Below are 14,661 nucleotides of genomic sequence, written 5' to 3' on the forward strand. Positions count from 1 at the left end.
GGTTTGCAACTATTTTAGGGTACTTGTTAGGTACTGGGGGGCTAGTGCTAAATGTAAGGCAGAAATCTGGGGAGGGCATGTGATCCCGCATCTCCCCCCCCCCCCCATCACTTCTGGTTGCAGGCAAGTTCGTGGACTCTCTTGATTACACTGGTGGACCCCTAAGGTTCCCAGCCAATGGGAGTTGCGGAGGTGGCGCTTGGGGCACAGGCAGCGCGTGGAGACCCCTGCCCCCCCCCAGCATGGGGCCAGGGCAGGTAGGGAGCCTGCCTTAGCCCTACTGCGCCGCTGGATTTCTAGCAGCCTAAAATTTTGGGAGACTTCCAGCGAAATCAGGAGGGTTGGCAACCCTATGAAAGGTATTTAGGGTCCTAACTTCCACTGATTTCAATGGGCCTAAATGAGCCAATGTGGCCTTTTGACACAAAAAGTAAAGGTTTAAAGCATGTTATAAAAACTAAAATGGTGCCTTACCTGTATTTCTTATTATAAATCTCTGAGCAGCTGAGAGACTGCAAATAAAATTTCAATTGGAAATGATTGTAGGAAGTGTGTTTTTATGGAACGCCCCATTATGGGGTATGGTGTCATATGACCAGGCCAGCGCAGATCTACTTGACTCCACCTCTTGCAAATCATATCAAAGCACAGTCCTACGCCTACAGCACTGAGGGCATTGTGGGTCCCTATCAGCACACCCCTTACACAAACACAAACAAATGCACAGTGCTTGTTAAAGGGGCGTACTCACTGGGATGGTAAGCAAAGTCTCCAAGGCCTCTGAAGAGTCATTGCTCAACTGCTGACAGATTTAATGAAAAAACACAGATAAGGCACCATTTTCACTTTTATAACGTGCTTAAAACCTTTGCCTTGTGTTGTGTGTCAAGAGGCCTCCTTAGCTGATGCTCTTGAGCCACCAAAGTTTTGACTGGGTGCTACATTCCCTAGCCATTTGCATGACTGTGACCAGTTTCTATCATCAGCACCTCTTGTTTACCCTTAGATATTTCTACTTGCAACTTAGCTGTGATTTGGCCCTATGCACCCTGCCATTGGAATTATTCGGGGTCTCCTGATTAGGTTTTGGCGTCTCAAACAATAGTTGAGTCCAAGAGCTGTCCTCATGATCGCATTCATCATCCATTACCATGGTTGTGTGGCTCTCATTGCATGGTTCTGGGGTCTCAGACATCGGTTGCACCAACCATATAGTTGTGTATTGGGTTTTTACAACCTTGCCCATGTAACATCTCTTCGTAAGCCATTTGATTACAGGTGGTGGCAAGGAAAGATTGAAGGGTCTTTTCAGCAGCTCCACCTTTACTCAGCAAACCTTTTCAAATGGCGCATCCTCATTCATACCCTGGTCATGCACTACTGTCTTAGCCAATCTTTTAGGGGCAGCACATCAAAACCCTCTTGGTTTAATGCCTTTCCTTTTGCTATCAGGATTTATTTTTCATAAACCATGTTGACTGGCATTTATAATATTACCATCCAGTGACCAGTCCTCTTCGTTATTTACCCCGCCACCAATCTTTGAGTCATCTTCAAACTTGAGTGATGATTTTCTGTTTTCTGTGAGGTCACTGATAAAAATGTTAAATAGCAAAGGGCCAAGAACTGATCCCTGCAAGACCCCACTAGAAACACACCTGCTCCATGATGATCCCCATTTATAATCACATTCTTAGACAATTTTTAATCCATCTAATGTGTGCCATGGTAATTTTGTATCAGGCTAGTTTTTTAATCAAAATGTCATGCAGTACCAAGTCAAACGCCCTACAGAACTCTAAGTATCTAATGTCAACACTATTATCTTTATCTACGAGCTTGTAATCTCATCCAAAAATGATATCAGGTTAGTTTGACAGGATCTATTTCCCACAAATCCATGTTGATTGGCATTAACTACATTACCCTCCTTTAATTCTTTCTCAATCAAGTCCTGTATCAGACTTTCCATTATTTTGCCTGTAGCTGATGTTCGGCTCATTGGTTTATAATTGCAAAGGTTGTCCTGCATAGCCTTTTCAAATATTGGCACATTTGCTTTCTTCCAGTCCTCTGGAATGTCCCTAGTGTTCCAAAAGCTACTGAAAAGCAGCATTAACTGTCTAGAAAGTTCCTCAGCCAGGTGTTTTGTCAGGTGTTTTTGAATATACCACATATAACTGCCCAAATCATAGAATCATCGAATATTAGGGTTGGAAGAGACCTCAAGAGGTCTTCTAGTCCAATCCCCAAAAAATATGCTTAAGGCAGTAGAATCAAGTGTTTAATTTAGGGCTTGAACTCACAACCCTTAGATTAAGAATCTCACACTCTACTGACTGAGCTACCTAGCATATACCATTTTACAATACATGTAATACTGAACCATTCAGCATTTTACTGTCAACTCATTACTGGGAGAATTGCAAACCTTTGGTCACACTTTCAAACATGCAGCTACAAATCTGGGTGGAGATTTTTGTAATTTGTCTTTTATACGTAGTTCTAATTCTTTTCCATAAATCTTACATGTGTTTCCATAAATCTTACACAGTTTAAAAAAATCACACAACGTACATAATGAACAGATACTTTCTGGTCACATTCAGTTACAGTTACTGAAGATACACTCATATTCAACAAATGCTATGAAAGAGGGTGTGTGTGCGTGAGTGTGTGCGCACGCATGCTCGTGTGTGTGAATATACGTGTATGCATGGAATGTTGCAATCCTTTTCCAGGTCTACCACACAACTTCTAACAGTGGATTCCAGGCCCCTGAACTTCCAAGCAGTTTCTGAACACGCTGAAGACAATTTGTACTTTATACTCAGATAAACTTCTCTTTTGAAAGTCTTGAGAGTGGTAACAGGTACCTATATAGGTGGAGTGAGGGCCAGATTGCCATGGACTCTGCAGCTACAGCTGGACCTGCATTTTCATAAAGGCTCCATTCCTAGTTAGACACCTAAATAAGGGCCAGATACTCAAGAATGCTCAGCACCCAACATAGCTTGTTTTCTCTGGGGAAAATGTGCTCTTAACTTGATAGGTATTTTCTAGTTCAAGCCGGAACCATTTTGGGGGCAGTTTTTTGGCCTGTGTTATCCTGGAGACCAGGTGAGATGCTCTCAGTGGTCCACAGTCTTTAACTAACCGGCTAACTTGGGTGAAGATGCCAAACTGCCGTGTCTTCGTGAGGGTTTTACCTCTAGTTCCTACACTAAGGTCAGAAGGGACCAATGAGATGCTCTCAGTGGTCCCTTCTGACCTTAGAATCTATGAATGTAGGAACTAGAAGTAAAACCCTCACAAAGACACTGCGGTTTAGCATCTTCACCCGAGTTAGCTGGTTAGTTAAAGACTATGGGAGGGCCAAGGGTTAGCTCAACTGGCCACCTCGTGTGAAATGACAAACTGCCTTGCCTTCCCTACAGTTACACCTTGAGCCAGTCACCTCGAGTCAGCAAACTCTAGGTAAGGACATCCCTGTTTCTTTTTTTGGCAGTGAAGACAAGGTCTTCAAATGGGTTTCCTAGTGAGGTCTGAGTTCCCCGGAGGATGCTGTTGAGCGGAGGACTATTCAGATCTATTCAGCAATGCTGATGAAAATTGTAGACAGAAACAAGCAAATTCAGTAAAAATGTCTGCATGGTTTTTAAGGTGGGGGTCTGTGGGGAACTGAGAGAGAAACACGGTGCAAAGGGCGAGCGACTGCTCTGAGGGCTGGTTAATGGTTCTGTGGCCGAACGCAAGTCTGTGCTGGGATCCTGACCCACAGTGACTCTCACAGTCACCCAGCTGTCAATGGAATCTGGCAGCCCCCTGAGAAGTTCTCCAGAAGAAAAGAGAATGTGGGCTTTCTGCCTCGCCAGCGACAAAGAGAAAGGAGGGCTGCTCTCCCAAAAGGACACGCCTCTGCTCTGCACGCAGTGTCAATTCCTAGACAGAGGCCGCGTCAGACTCTGAGGCGTCGAACAGTGGTTTTGTTCTTTGCTTCCCTAAGGAAGGGGAAAACAAATGTCATTCCCAAAAGTAGCAGAGCTTTCGGGGAGGGGTGTGTGTTAAATATATTTGTTCTCTGCCCAGTGACCATTCACACACAAACACAAACGAGGGGCGAGCACACCTTTGCATTTCTGTAGCACCTCGCAAGGCCTCTCAGGCTAAAGACGTGCACTGCTGGTGAAATGCGGCAATATCTGGGGAGCCGGGAGGCAGCAGACACCCAGCGCAGCAGAGCGGCAAGGGGAATTTTGGCCAAGATCGCGGGGGAAACTCCAACACTAACAGAGTCATGGGACGCACAATGTCTACACAGATAGGACAGGTGTTAAGGTCTCAGCCAAAAGACCCAACTGCCACGGGACTCGGCTCGTCTACCCAACTGGCTCACAACTGCCCCTACAGAGTCTCCCTAATGGAGATTCAATCAGACAGTAGTGGCATTCTCTCTCTGCTCCCTGTCAGCTTCAGCAAGGGAGCCAGCAGCCCCAGCAGACAAACAGCCCTTTAGCTTGGTTCCAAATGCGAGCTGAGTGGGGAACCAGCGGGAATGTTTCCAAATGGCCATTACACCACAGCTACAGGTCGTTGTCTGAAAGCAGCTGGAAGTCACCCCCCTGAAACTCTCTCATAGGGACTATGGTGCAGCCGGTCCCTGCCTTCCAGTGGAGCCACTGGGTGGGGCTGGCCTGGCAGTCTAATGCTAGCACCTTATGGGGAGGAGGTTTGGGGCCATGGCTTGGTCACCTGGCCAGCCAGGCTGGCAAGGCTGTGGAGGCCGCAATCCAGCCTGGTGGTAGAAGGCCCCTCACACTGGCCTTGTGGCATCAGATTCCACCTGAGCGAAGAGGGGAAGGGGAGCCCTGTGCGTAGAGCTATGAAAATCAGATTCCCTGTTTGTGTCACAGCCCCTGAGCTGCCGGGGGGCGGGGGTGGGAAGTTCCCACTTTCATTTCCTAAGGGGGAGATTTCCAAAGGCACCGTAGGCTAATGCGGACTGAGCACCGAGCTCTCGTGTTGTCTCTGGAAACCTGCCCCCACAGGCAGAGCTGGTTTCTATGTGGGAGACAAGGACAGAGCAGCGCTGTGACACCCTGCACCTCCCTCCCTCCCTATCTGTCTGCCTGGGGATTTGCACCATGCCCATCCCCGTGGTATCAGACTGCCCATCCCCCCACATTCTCCTGGCAGTGCATGCCCCTCCTGCAGGTGTGTACAGCTCACACAGGGGTTCTTCAGTGCTTGGCAGAGCAAGGTCAGTGAACAGTGATTCCTATGATAGATGGCTCCTACCTGAGCGCTTCCAAGAGAGAAGGAGCCCGAAGACAGCCCCTGCCAGAACCAGGACAGAGAGGGGCAGAGCAATGAGCAGGATGTTCCTATAGTCGTACACGGCATCTTCCGAACCTGAGCAGGGAAGAGGAAGAGGTCATGAGTGCTGTGGGCTCTGCTGGGCAGGGAACCCCTCCCCGGCCAACCCCTCCCCGGCCAAGTACGCACCGGCTCTGTAGCTGTGCTGGCGCCGGGCATTGGGAACAGGAATCCCAGCCACCTGCTGCACCATAAAAGCCTCTCACACTCCATGAGCCATGTCCAAGTGGGGGAGGAGAGTCACAGGGAAATTCAGACTGCCCAGCACTTCAGCCTGTCTGCACTTTAGCCTGCTTTCCCGACCCTGCTGCTCTGCCAGGACAGTCACTGAACCCGGCTAAAAGCAGCAGCAGGAAAAGTCAGAGGAGAAGCATTCTCCGAACACCACCCCGCCCCCACCTCCTGACGGTGCCAAGAGTGAGCTGAGGCAGCAGGAAACGCGGGGGAAGCTAAAGTTCCTCTGCAATCCAGAGTGGGGGAGGATTTCTTGTAGCTTAAGATTTGTGGAATTTCCTGGCCCTTCCATGGACTTTTCCTGTGTAATCTTGTCCTGTGTTTGCAACAGTCCAGGCCAAAGTCTACTCTCAGCTACACTGGTGAAAATGCAGAGTGAGGCCAATGACTGACTCTGGACTGACAACCATGTAAACAAGAGCAGAATGTGGCCCTTACTCGTGCACTCCCTTTGGTTGTAGTATCAGCTGCGGCACCGAGGGGCTGACATGGGCAGCCAACTCCCAACCTTTAAACTAAGCAATTGTGCAGGTAAACAAGAGCCCACAGCTTGAACCCATGTGGGGGTCTGACCACTTGAACCCATGTGGGGGTTGGATCACTCAGAACACTCTAGATATGCCTGTAGTTTTAGACTCTCTGGTTGATAATCCTCAGTGAAGATTCACCAGCCAGGGAGCGTGACTCCCTCTCCACCTCATCCACCTTCACATGGTGGCAAATCTGGTATCAAAGGTAAATGCCCACCCACAAAATCCATCTCCCGGGCACTGTCTTCTGGCTGCAGACAGCTGGGCCATTGGCTCATGCCAAGTGGCTGGGCCCTGGGCTGGGCATGGGAGATGGGTGAAACATGACATACCTGCTTCCCTCTGGCAGTGTTCCCAGGGTGCAATGGTAGCTGATTCCCGACTGACAGCGTTGGCTGCAGTACAGGTGTAGGACACCTGCCTATCCGAGGGGTCCAGCTTAGCCCATAGGACCAGGCCAGCCTCAAAGAGAGAGTGCTTGTCCATCCTCAGCACCTCGCCATCCGTCCTGCCCCAGCTGTAGGTTATGTTGGTGCCACCAGCCGCCACACAGGTCAGGAACACCTCACAGACCCTCGCAGAGCCACTGCGGCTGCTCTCCGATGTGAACACCTGCAGTGTCAGCCGGGAAACCACTTCTGGACACAGAGCAGACAGGACAGCAGAGGGGTCAAAGCCAGTAATCTCCCCCTGGCTGGATACTCAAACCCCACCTCCCCGGGGGACCACCTGGTATTAGTGCATGAACACACCCATTTGCACTTCTTCACCAGATCTACCCCTAGAAATACCGGGCTCTGTCTGGAGGTTTGGTGCTGCTCTCCCACTGGGCAGGGCTTTCAAACTTCAGCCCTAATAGCCCCACGTGTATGTGTGGGGAGGGGCACGGGGGGTATGAGGCTGTGACAGCCAGTGGGGGCAGCTTCATCCACTGCCCATCTCATAGGGTCCCTCGTCATCCAGAGCCAAAGGGCTGTGGTGTCAGCCTGGCAGGTGCTTTGTAAGAGCAGAAATAAAGGCAATTGGGAAGTCACAACCCCAAGTTCCCTATGTGCTGCCTTGTGACTGTGACAGCATTTCCTGGTTAGCAGAAGGGCAGTGCTCCCCCGTCCCTGCCCTCTGGGACATGCCTAGTGGGAGCCCAGAATGAGGGCGATGGGACACACAGTCACCTCCCGGGGCAGGCTGGCTCTGGCTCCCCATGATGGCAATGGCTCTCGCCTTCCATAGTTATGCAGGGAGTGGAGGGCGGACTACACGATCCCTTCTGGCCTTGTAACCTGTGGATCTCCGAGTTATACACTCTGCAGCAGAGGCTGGGCCAGGCCTCACACCACAGGCTAATGCCCCTTTGCCAGGCCAGCAGGACATTTGCCCCCAGAGCTTTGTATTAGAACATAAAATACCCAAGGAGTCTGGGTAGGGTGGGTGCCCTGTCCCGGGCCCTGCCTGCCTGGCAGCTCAGCTCAGCAGCCCCAGCTCTCTCACGGGGCCTCTGTCAGAGTCAGCTGCTGGGCCTGGCAGCCTGCGGGGACAGAGGTGGTGCCGGGCAGCGGGTTGTTGCCTGCTGGTTCGGGTGAGACTGCACAGAGTGTTTGTCCATGGAGAATTTGGCCTTGCTCCAAGCATATCACCCTCTTGCCCTTAAGTGGCGAGGAAACAGGAGCCCAACCCGGCGTACCATAGACTGCCAGGTGCAGCACGCGCGTCTCCGTCTGTCCTCGTGTGTTCACCAGCAGGGCTGAGAAGGTGCCGCTATCTCCCAGTTCCACCGGACTGATCTCCAGTGTGAGGTTACCATGGAGCCGGCTCCGCCCATAGAAACGGGATTGGTACAGGGTCTCCGCTGAGCCCCTGAAGTAGGTGGCCACTAGCTCTTCTGCTGGCGCCAGGTACCTCCAGATGGCATCCCTGACTTGGAACCCTGGGGGGACGTTGGCTCCCAGAGTCACGGCTCTCCCCACCACTCCTGTCACCTTCACAGTGGCACGGGCTGTGGCCGGTGGGGCTGGAACGAGGCAACAGGCAGACACCTTCATGTTAAGGTTATGGGAGGAGCTGGGATAGAAGCAGCATATCTGAGGCCCCAGTGGCTCTCCTCTCCCCAAAGCAGCCTTCTCCTTGCTTCCCTGGGCATCTTTGGCATCTCCCTGGCTGAGCCTGGCTTGGCTGTGGTGGCCAGTGCAGAGTCCCCACAGCCCCTCCCATCCTTGCCTCTGGTGTCACCTTCCCAAACTCCCTCTTCCCCTACCTACAGGCTGCCCATCTGCGGTGCCCTGGGAAGGTGAGGCTGCCAGGACCAAAGGCATCCATGTCACAGGAGTGCTAGGGCCTTTCCCCCAGCAGGCACCCACTGGGAAGCTCACAGATGCCCAGGGGCCCTCCAGGCAAAAACAAGACCAGACGTTCCTAAGGCAAAAAGGAACCATCAAACAACAAACTTTGAATCACCCTCCCCATTCCCCACCTCCAAACCGCACCCGTCCCACACCTCTCTGCTCTTTCTCAATCACAAAGAATCTAAAAAGAGTACAAGCCCCATTTAAAAATCTCTGGTTTCAGAGTAGCAGCCGTGTTAGTCTGTATCCTCAAAAATAACAGGAGTACTTGTGGCACCTTAGAGACTAACAAATTTATTAGAGCATAAGCTTTCGTGGGCTACAACCCACTTCTTCGGATGCATCCGAAGAAGTGGGTTGTAGCCCACGAAAGCTTATGCTCTAATAAATTTGTTAGTCTCTAAGAAGTGGGTTGTAGCCCACGAAAGCTTATGCTCTAATAAATTTGTTAGTCTCTAAGGTGCCACAAGTACTCCTGTTATTTTTAAAAATCTCTGTGCAGGTTGCCAGTTAAGAGCAAATGTCCCAGCAGTTGGAAGCAGGGCGGCCGCTACTATGGTGAGACAGGAACCAACAAAGCAGCCCCCAGCTTGCTCCAGATACAGCCTGCGATGTAGCAACAAGGGAATTTGCTGAAGTCAGATATTTAACTGACGTATCCTTTTAAAGTTAAATGCTGCAAATTGAGACTCCCAATAAAAAGAAAGTCCAGGCCCCCACACAAACAGAATTTGACATTTCACAAAGATAAACTCTCTTCAGAACACTCCCACACCAGCATCAGCTTCCTCGCCACCACAATCAGCTTCAACAATGGAACCCTACAGACAACTGTATACAAGACACCCACGGATCACTGCACCTACCTTCACAGATCCAGTAACCACCCCAAACACACCAAGAAATCTGTTCTCTACAGCCAAGCCCTCAGATACCACAGAATATGCTCCAAGGAGAAAGTCCAGGATACACACCTTAACACGCTTAAAACTTCCTTCACCAAACAAGGACACTCCACCAGAGAAGTAATCTTATTATGGAATGGGCCACCCAAATACCCCAAGAGAGCCTGCTTCGATACAGAAATGAATCCCCTCCAACCACACACCTCTAGTTGTCACCTATCACACCACACTGGAACCCATATGGGGTATCATCAAACAATTACAACCCATACTCGATGGGTATCACATCCTGAAATATTTTTTTCCTGAGCCCCCTCTTTGGGCCTTGAAGCACTTCCCCCCCCTGAACCTTACCAAGCTCATCATCAGAAGCAAGATCCCCACAGACCAGGACCCACCAACTCAAAGCGGCACCAGACCCTGCCAGAACAACAGATGCAAAACCTGCAGACATAGCTCCACTGCTACAATGATCAACATCCCCAAAACATACCTTTAAAGATCCCTTCCATGGGTCCTACACATGACTATCAAACAAAATGATAGTAGGAGAACACTTCAATCTCCCTGGACACTCAATAACAGATTTAAAAGTAGCCATCCTGCAACATAAAAACTTCAAAAACAGATTTAGAAGAGAAGCTGCTGAGCTACAGTTCATTTGCAAACTTAACACCATCAATTCGGGCTTGAATAGGGACTGGGAGTGGCTGGCTCACTACAAAAGCAATTTTCCCTCTCTTGGTATTGACACCTCCTCAATTATTGGGAGTGGAGCACATCCACCCTGACTGAATTAGCCTTCAACACTGGTTCTCCACTTGTAAGGTAACTCCCTTCTCTTCATGTGCCAATATATATTTATGCCTGTATCTGTAATTTTCACTCCATGCATCTGAAGAAGTGGGGTTTTTACTGATGAAAGCTTATGCCCAAATAAATCTGTTAGTCTTTAAGGGGCCACCGGACTCCTTGTTGTTTTTGTGGATACAGACTAACACGGCTAACCCCTGATATTTAAAACAAATGGTGTACCTCATCCAGTGCACTAAATGCCTCAGTAACCACTATGTGGGTGAAACCAGACAATCACTACACTCTCCAATGAACTCACACAGAAAAATGATAGAAGGCAAAAATACTTCACAAAGTGATCACTGCATATCTGATCTCTCAGTCCTCAGCCTCAAAGGAAACCTGCACAACACCTTCAAAAGATGAGCCTGGGAACTTAAATTCATAACTTTGCTAGACATGGAAAATCATGGACTCTACAGAGATACTGGACTTGTGGCTTATTACAACAATCTGTAACCCACTAACCTCCTCTGCAGCTTCCCCCACCCATGAGTAGAGAGGTGTTAATGGGCCATTTCACCTTGAATGGTCTCTTGAAATGTGCTAAACAATCTGTTCCAGTTGTGTTTAGCTGTGACATTTTGAATACATTTCCTAGACCTGCAGAAGAGCTCTGTGTAAGCTAGAAAGTCTGTCTCTCTCACCAACAGAAGTTGGTTTAATAAAAGAGATTACCTCACCCCTTGTCTCTCAAATATATTTTGTCAGGTTCTTGGAGCAGGGACTGTCCTTTTGTTCTGTGTACAGTGCCTAGCACCACAGTCCTGGTCCCTGGCTGGGGCTGCTAAGCACGATTACAACTAGTCATGAATCTGCAGCAACCCACAGAGAGCCATGTGAATCTGCACTGGCATACGTGTTCATATGGCTCACCCAGCTGCCCTGCGACACTGCTGGCTGCTCCCATGGGTGAAAGGAGCTGCTCCCCTCGCGCTGATACACACACAGGTCTGACGTGTTCCAGTGATGCTCACTTCTGTGGTGAGCCCTGTGGCTGAGTTAGCATCAGGGACTGGCTGAGAGCCAGCTCTCCATCCACTCACTGGTTAAAGGTCAGTCTGCAGAGATGGCAGTAAGTAACAGCAGGGTGAGGAGGGGTGAGAATTCTTACCTTTGTGCAGGAGCAGAGCCAGCACCAGCCATGCCACCATCTCGCTGCTCCAGAGCCTGCTAGGGGGCTTTTTCTGGAGAAAATGAAAGCTCTTGTTGATGTCTGCAATGGGATTGCCTGATTTTCCCACAGGAAATCCCCTCTTCTCTGTCATCACTCAAACCCGCAGCTCAAAGCAGAAGTGAGAGGCTGTGCTCAGTCTGTAGTTCTCAGGAGCAGATAATGGGCCCAAGACAGATGCTGGAGACTCTGGTCTCACGCAACACCAGAGCAGTGGCTGGCCCCTCAGGGGAGGCAGGATAGGGCCAGACTATGCCTTGCAGGTACCAGGCCACATGGAGGCTGCATTGGCTGGGGAGGAGCACAGTACAGCCCAAAATGTTTCCAGAGAAGATGCCAGTGGCCCACGGGTCCACGATTCACACTGCTAGTGATGAGACCAAAGCACCATGGCAGAGCTAGGACCTCGGTGAACTCTGTCCTATTGAATGGTTTTTCCATGACCCAAGTATCTGGGTGCCTTCCAGCCGGGCATTAAGTAACATGATCCTGGCTTCCTAGAGGGAGAACTCTTTGTGCCAGGGAGGGGGTGCTTTGGGAGAGATTTGGGGGAGGGGCTGCTTTTAAAGGTCCTGTTTCTTTCAGAGCAGGCCAGGCAGAGCCATACTGCTGGCACAGGGAGTGGTGAGTCCATAATTCCTGGGGGAGTTTGCTCCATAGTCTGGGACTGGCCCCTGAGGAAGCCCTGTCTCCAGCACCGATGAGCTTTCCCTGCCGGCGGAGAATCCCATTGGACGGTAAGAACAGTAGGACAATGGAGCAGACTGCCTCGGGAGGTTGCGGAAGCTCCTCAACTGGAGGTTTTCAAAAGGAGGCTGGAGCCATCTATCTGGGATGATTTAGACACAACAAATCCTGCATCTTGGCAGGGGTTAGACTTGATGACCCTTGTGGTCCCTTCTAACCCTATGGTTCTATGGACCTGAGAAGCAGAGCTGTCAACCACAGCCCCCGGCTGGAGCTTTAGGCTTTTTTAGGTGCCTGAGCCCAGGCCATTGAGCGTCCCAAAAAACAGGGCTGAGACCTTGCACCTGGTCTGGTGAGGCACTACAGGTCCTGAACAGGGGTGCATAGGTTCCCAAGCAACCTTTGCCCCCTGGCTGCCACCCAGTGGCTTGTTAGCAACTAGTGGGCTGAGTGGCTAATGGAACCCTGGCCCAATAGAGGCACCACCCACATGAGTCCTGATTGGAGGAGCAGCTGGCAACGCCGATTGGTCCAGCTGCACTATTTAAACCAGAAGGAGACACAGAAAGTTGTTTGTGCAAATGGATTAGTTCCTGGCTGGCTGCTTTGTTGGACCCTGCCTTTTTGACGGGCTCCTGAGCCCTGCTCTGCTGACTTCTACCCAGATCCTGCCTTCCTGACCTGTTCTTGCCCCTTGGCTGTGACCACCAGGTCTCACTGCCCAAGCCCCAGTTGTGACATTTCTAAGGGGAGTCTGTGTAGGGTCTGATGGGCTCATGGTAGCCTGTGTTCTTGGGGAGATGCACTGAGGCATTCTGTACTAGTTGGAGTTTTCTAAGGGCTGAAGGCTTCATGCCCAGGTCTATTACACTGCTGTCATCCAGATGGGTGGTGATGAAGGTGTGAATAACTGAGGCCAGGTGATTGTCTGCCAGGAAGGCATGGAGTGGGCTTGCCAATTGGAGGTGGGAGAAAGCACTACTCATGGATGTTGCATTGTGTCATGTATTTCCCCTGCTTGGCCTTTACTAACTCCACAAATCTTATTGATTCCAGTGCAGCCCCTCCTGATTTACACCAGATTGCTTTGGAGTAATGTGAGTGTAATCAGGATCTGAATGAGCTCTCCCCTAACATATAGTGATGGGCTGGGGAAGAGGACTTCAGGAGCTCACCTTAGAATCATAGAATATTAGGGCTGGAAGAGACCTCAGGAGGTCATCTAGTCCGACCCCCTGCTCAAAGCAGGACCAACCCCAACTAAATTATCCCAGCCAGGGCTTTGTCAAGCCGGGCCTTAAAAACCTCTAAGGATGGAGAGTCCACCACCTCCCTAGGTAACCCATTCCAGTGCTTTACCACCCTCCTAGTGAAATAGTGTTTCCTAATACCCACCTAGACCTCCCCCACTGCAACTTGAAACCATTGTTCCTTGTTCTGTCATCTGCCACCACTGAGAACAGCCAAGCTCCATCCTCTTTGGAACCCCCCTTCAGGTAGTTGAAGGCTGCTATCAAATCCCCCCCCCCCACTCTTCTGCAGACTAAATAACCCCAGTTCCCTCAGCCTCTCCTCATAAGTCGTGTGCCCCAGCCCCTTAATCATTTTCGTTGCCCTCCGCTGGACTCTCTCCAATTTGTCCACATCCTTTCTGTAGTGGAGGCCCCAAAACTGGACGCAATACTCTAGATGTGGCCTCACCAGTGCCGAATAATCATTTCCCTCGATCTGCTGGCAATGCTCCTACTAATGCAGCCAATATGCCATTAGCCTTCTTGGCAACAAGGGCACACTATTGACTCATATCCATCTTCTCATCCACTGTAATCCCGAGGTCCTTTTCTGCAGAACTGCCGCTTAGCCAGTTGGTCCCCAGCCTGTAGCAGTGCATGGGATTCTTCTGTCCTAAGTGCAGGACTTTGCACTTGTCCTCGTTAAACCTCATCAGATTTCTTTTGGCCCAATCCTCCGATTTGTCTAGGTCACTCTGGACCCTATCCCTACCCTTCAGCGTATCTACCTCTCCCCCAGCTTAGTGTCATCCGCGAACTTGCTGAGGGTGCAAACCATCCCATCATCCAGATCATTAATGAAGATGTTGAATAAAACTGGCCCCAGGACCGACCCCTGGGGCACTCCGCTTGATACCAGCTGCCAACTAGACATTGAACCTGTTGAGCCTGATGATCTAGCCAGCTTTCTATCCACTTTATATTCCATTCATCCAATCCATACTCCTTTAACTTGCTGGCAAGAATACTGTGGGAGACTGTATCAAAAGTTTGCTAAAGTCCACGGCTTTCCCCATATCCACAGAGCCAATATCTCATCATAGAAGGCAATCAGGTTAGTCAGGCATGACTTGCCCTTGATGAATCCATGTTGACTGTTCCTGATCACTTTCCTCTCCTCCAAGTGCTTCAGAATGGATTCCTTGAGGACCCACTCCATGATTTTTCCAGGGACTGAGGTGAGGCTGACCAGTCTGTAGTTCCCCGGTTTCTCTTTCTTTCCTTTTTTAAAGATGGGCACTACATTAGCCTTTTTCCTATCGTCCGGGA

The 14,661-nt window shown here is 50.2% G+C and overlaps 1 protein-coding gene across 1 annotated transcript; it reads right to left on the minus strand.

The window, feature by feature from the left end:
• Positions 1 to 3,942: 3,942 nt before the first annotated feature.
• On the minus strand, positions 3,943 to 11,507 carry SLAMF8 (SLAM family member 8). The gene is made up of 5 exons (XM_065420611.1): positions 11,354 to 11,507; positions 7,822 to 8,148; positions 6,473 to 6,778; positions 5,299 to 5,412; positions 3,943 to 4,001 (listed from the first exon to the last, which is right to left on the minus strand). Exons 1-5 carry the CDS (start codon positions 11,505 to 11,507, stop codon positions 3,943 to 3,945), a joined length of 960 nt encoding a protein of 319 aa, XP_065276683.1.
• Positions 11,508 to 14,661: the final 3,154 nt, after the last annotated feature.

This window comes from Emys orbicularis, chromosome 20 (assembly GCF_028017835.1).
Source record: "Emys orbicularis isolate rEmyOrb1 chromosome 20, rEmyOrb1.hap1, whole genome shotgun sequence".
Taxonomy (NCBI): Eukaryota; Metazoa; Chordata; order Testudines; family Emydidae; genus Emys; species Emys orbicularis.

Coding starts and splice junctions, on each gene's coding strand:
- SLAMF8 (XM_065420611.1), bottom strand. CDS start 11,507: ATGACAGAGAAGAGGGGATTTCCTGTGGGAAAATCAGGCAATCCCATT. Junction 6,779..7,821: donor GCTGCACCTGGCAGTCTATG/GTACGCCGGGTT, acceptor CTCTGTGTCCAG/AAGTGGTTTCCCGGCTGACA. Junction 4,002..5,298: donor TCTCTCTTGGAAGCGCTCAG/GTAGGAGCCATC, acceptor CCCCTTCCTTAG/GGAAGCAAAGAACAAAACCA.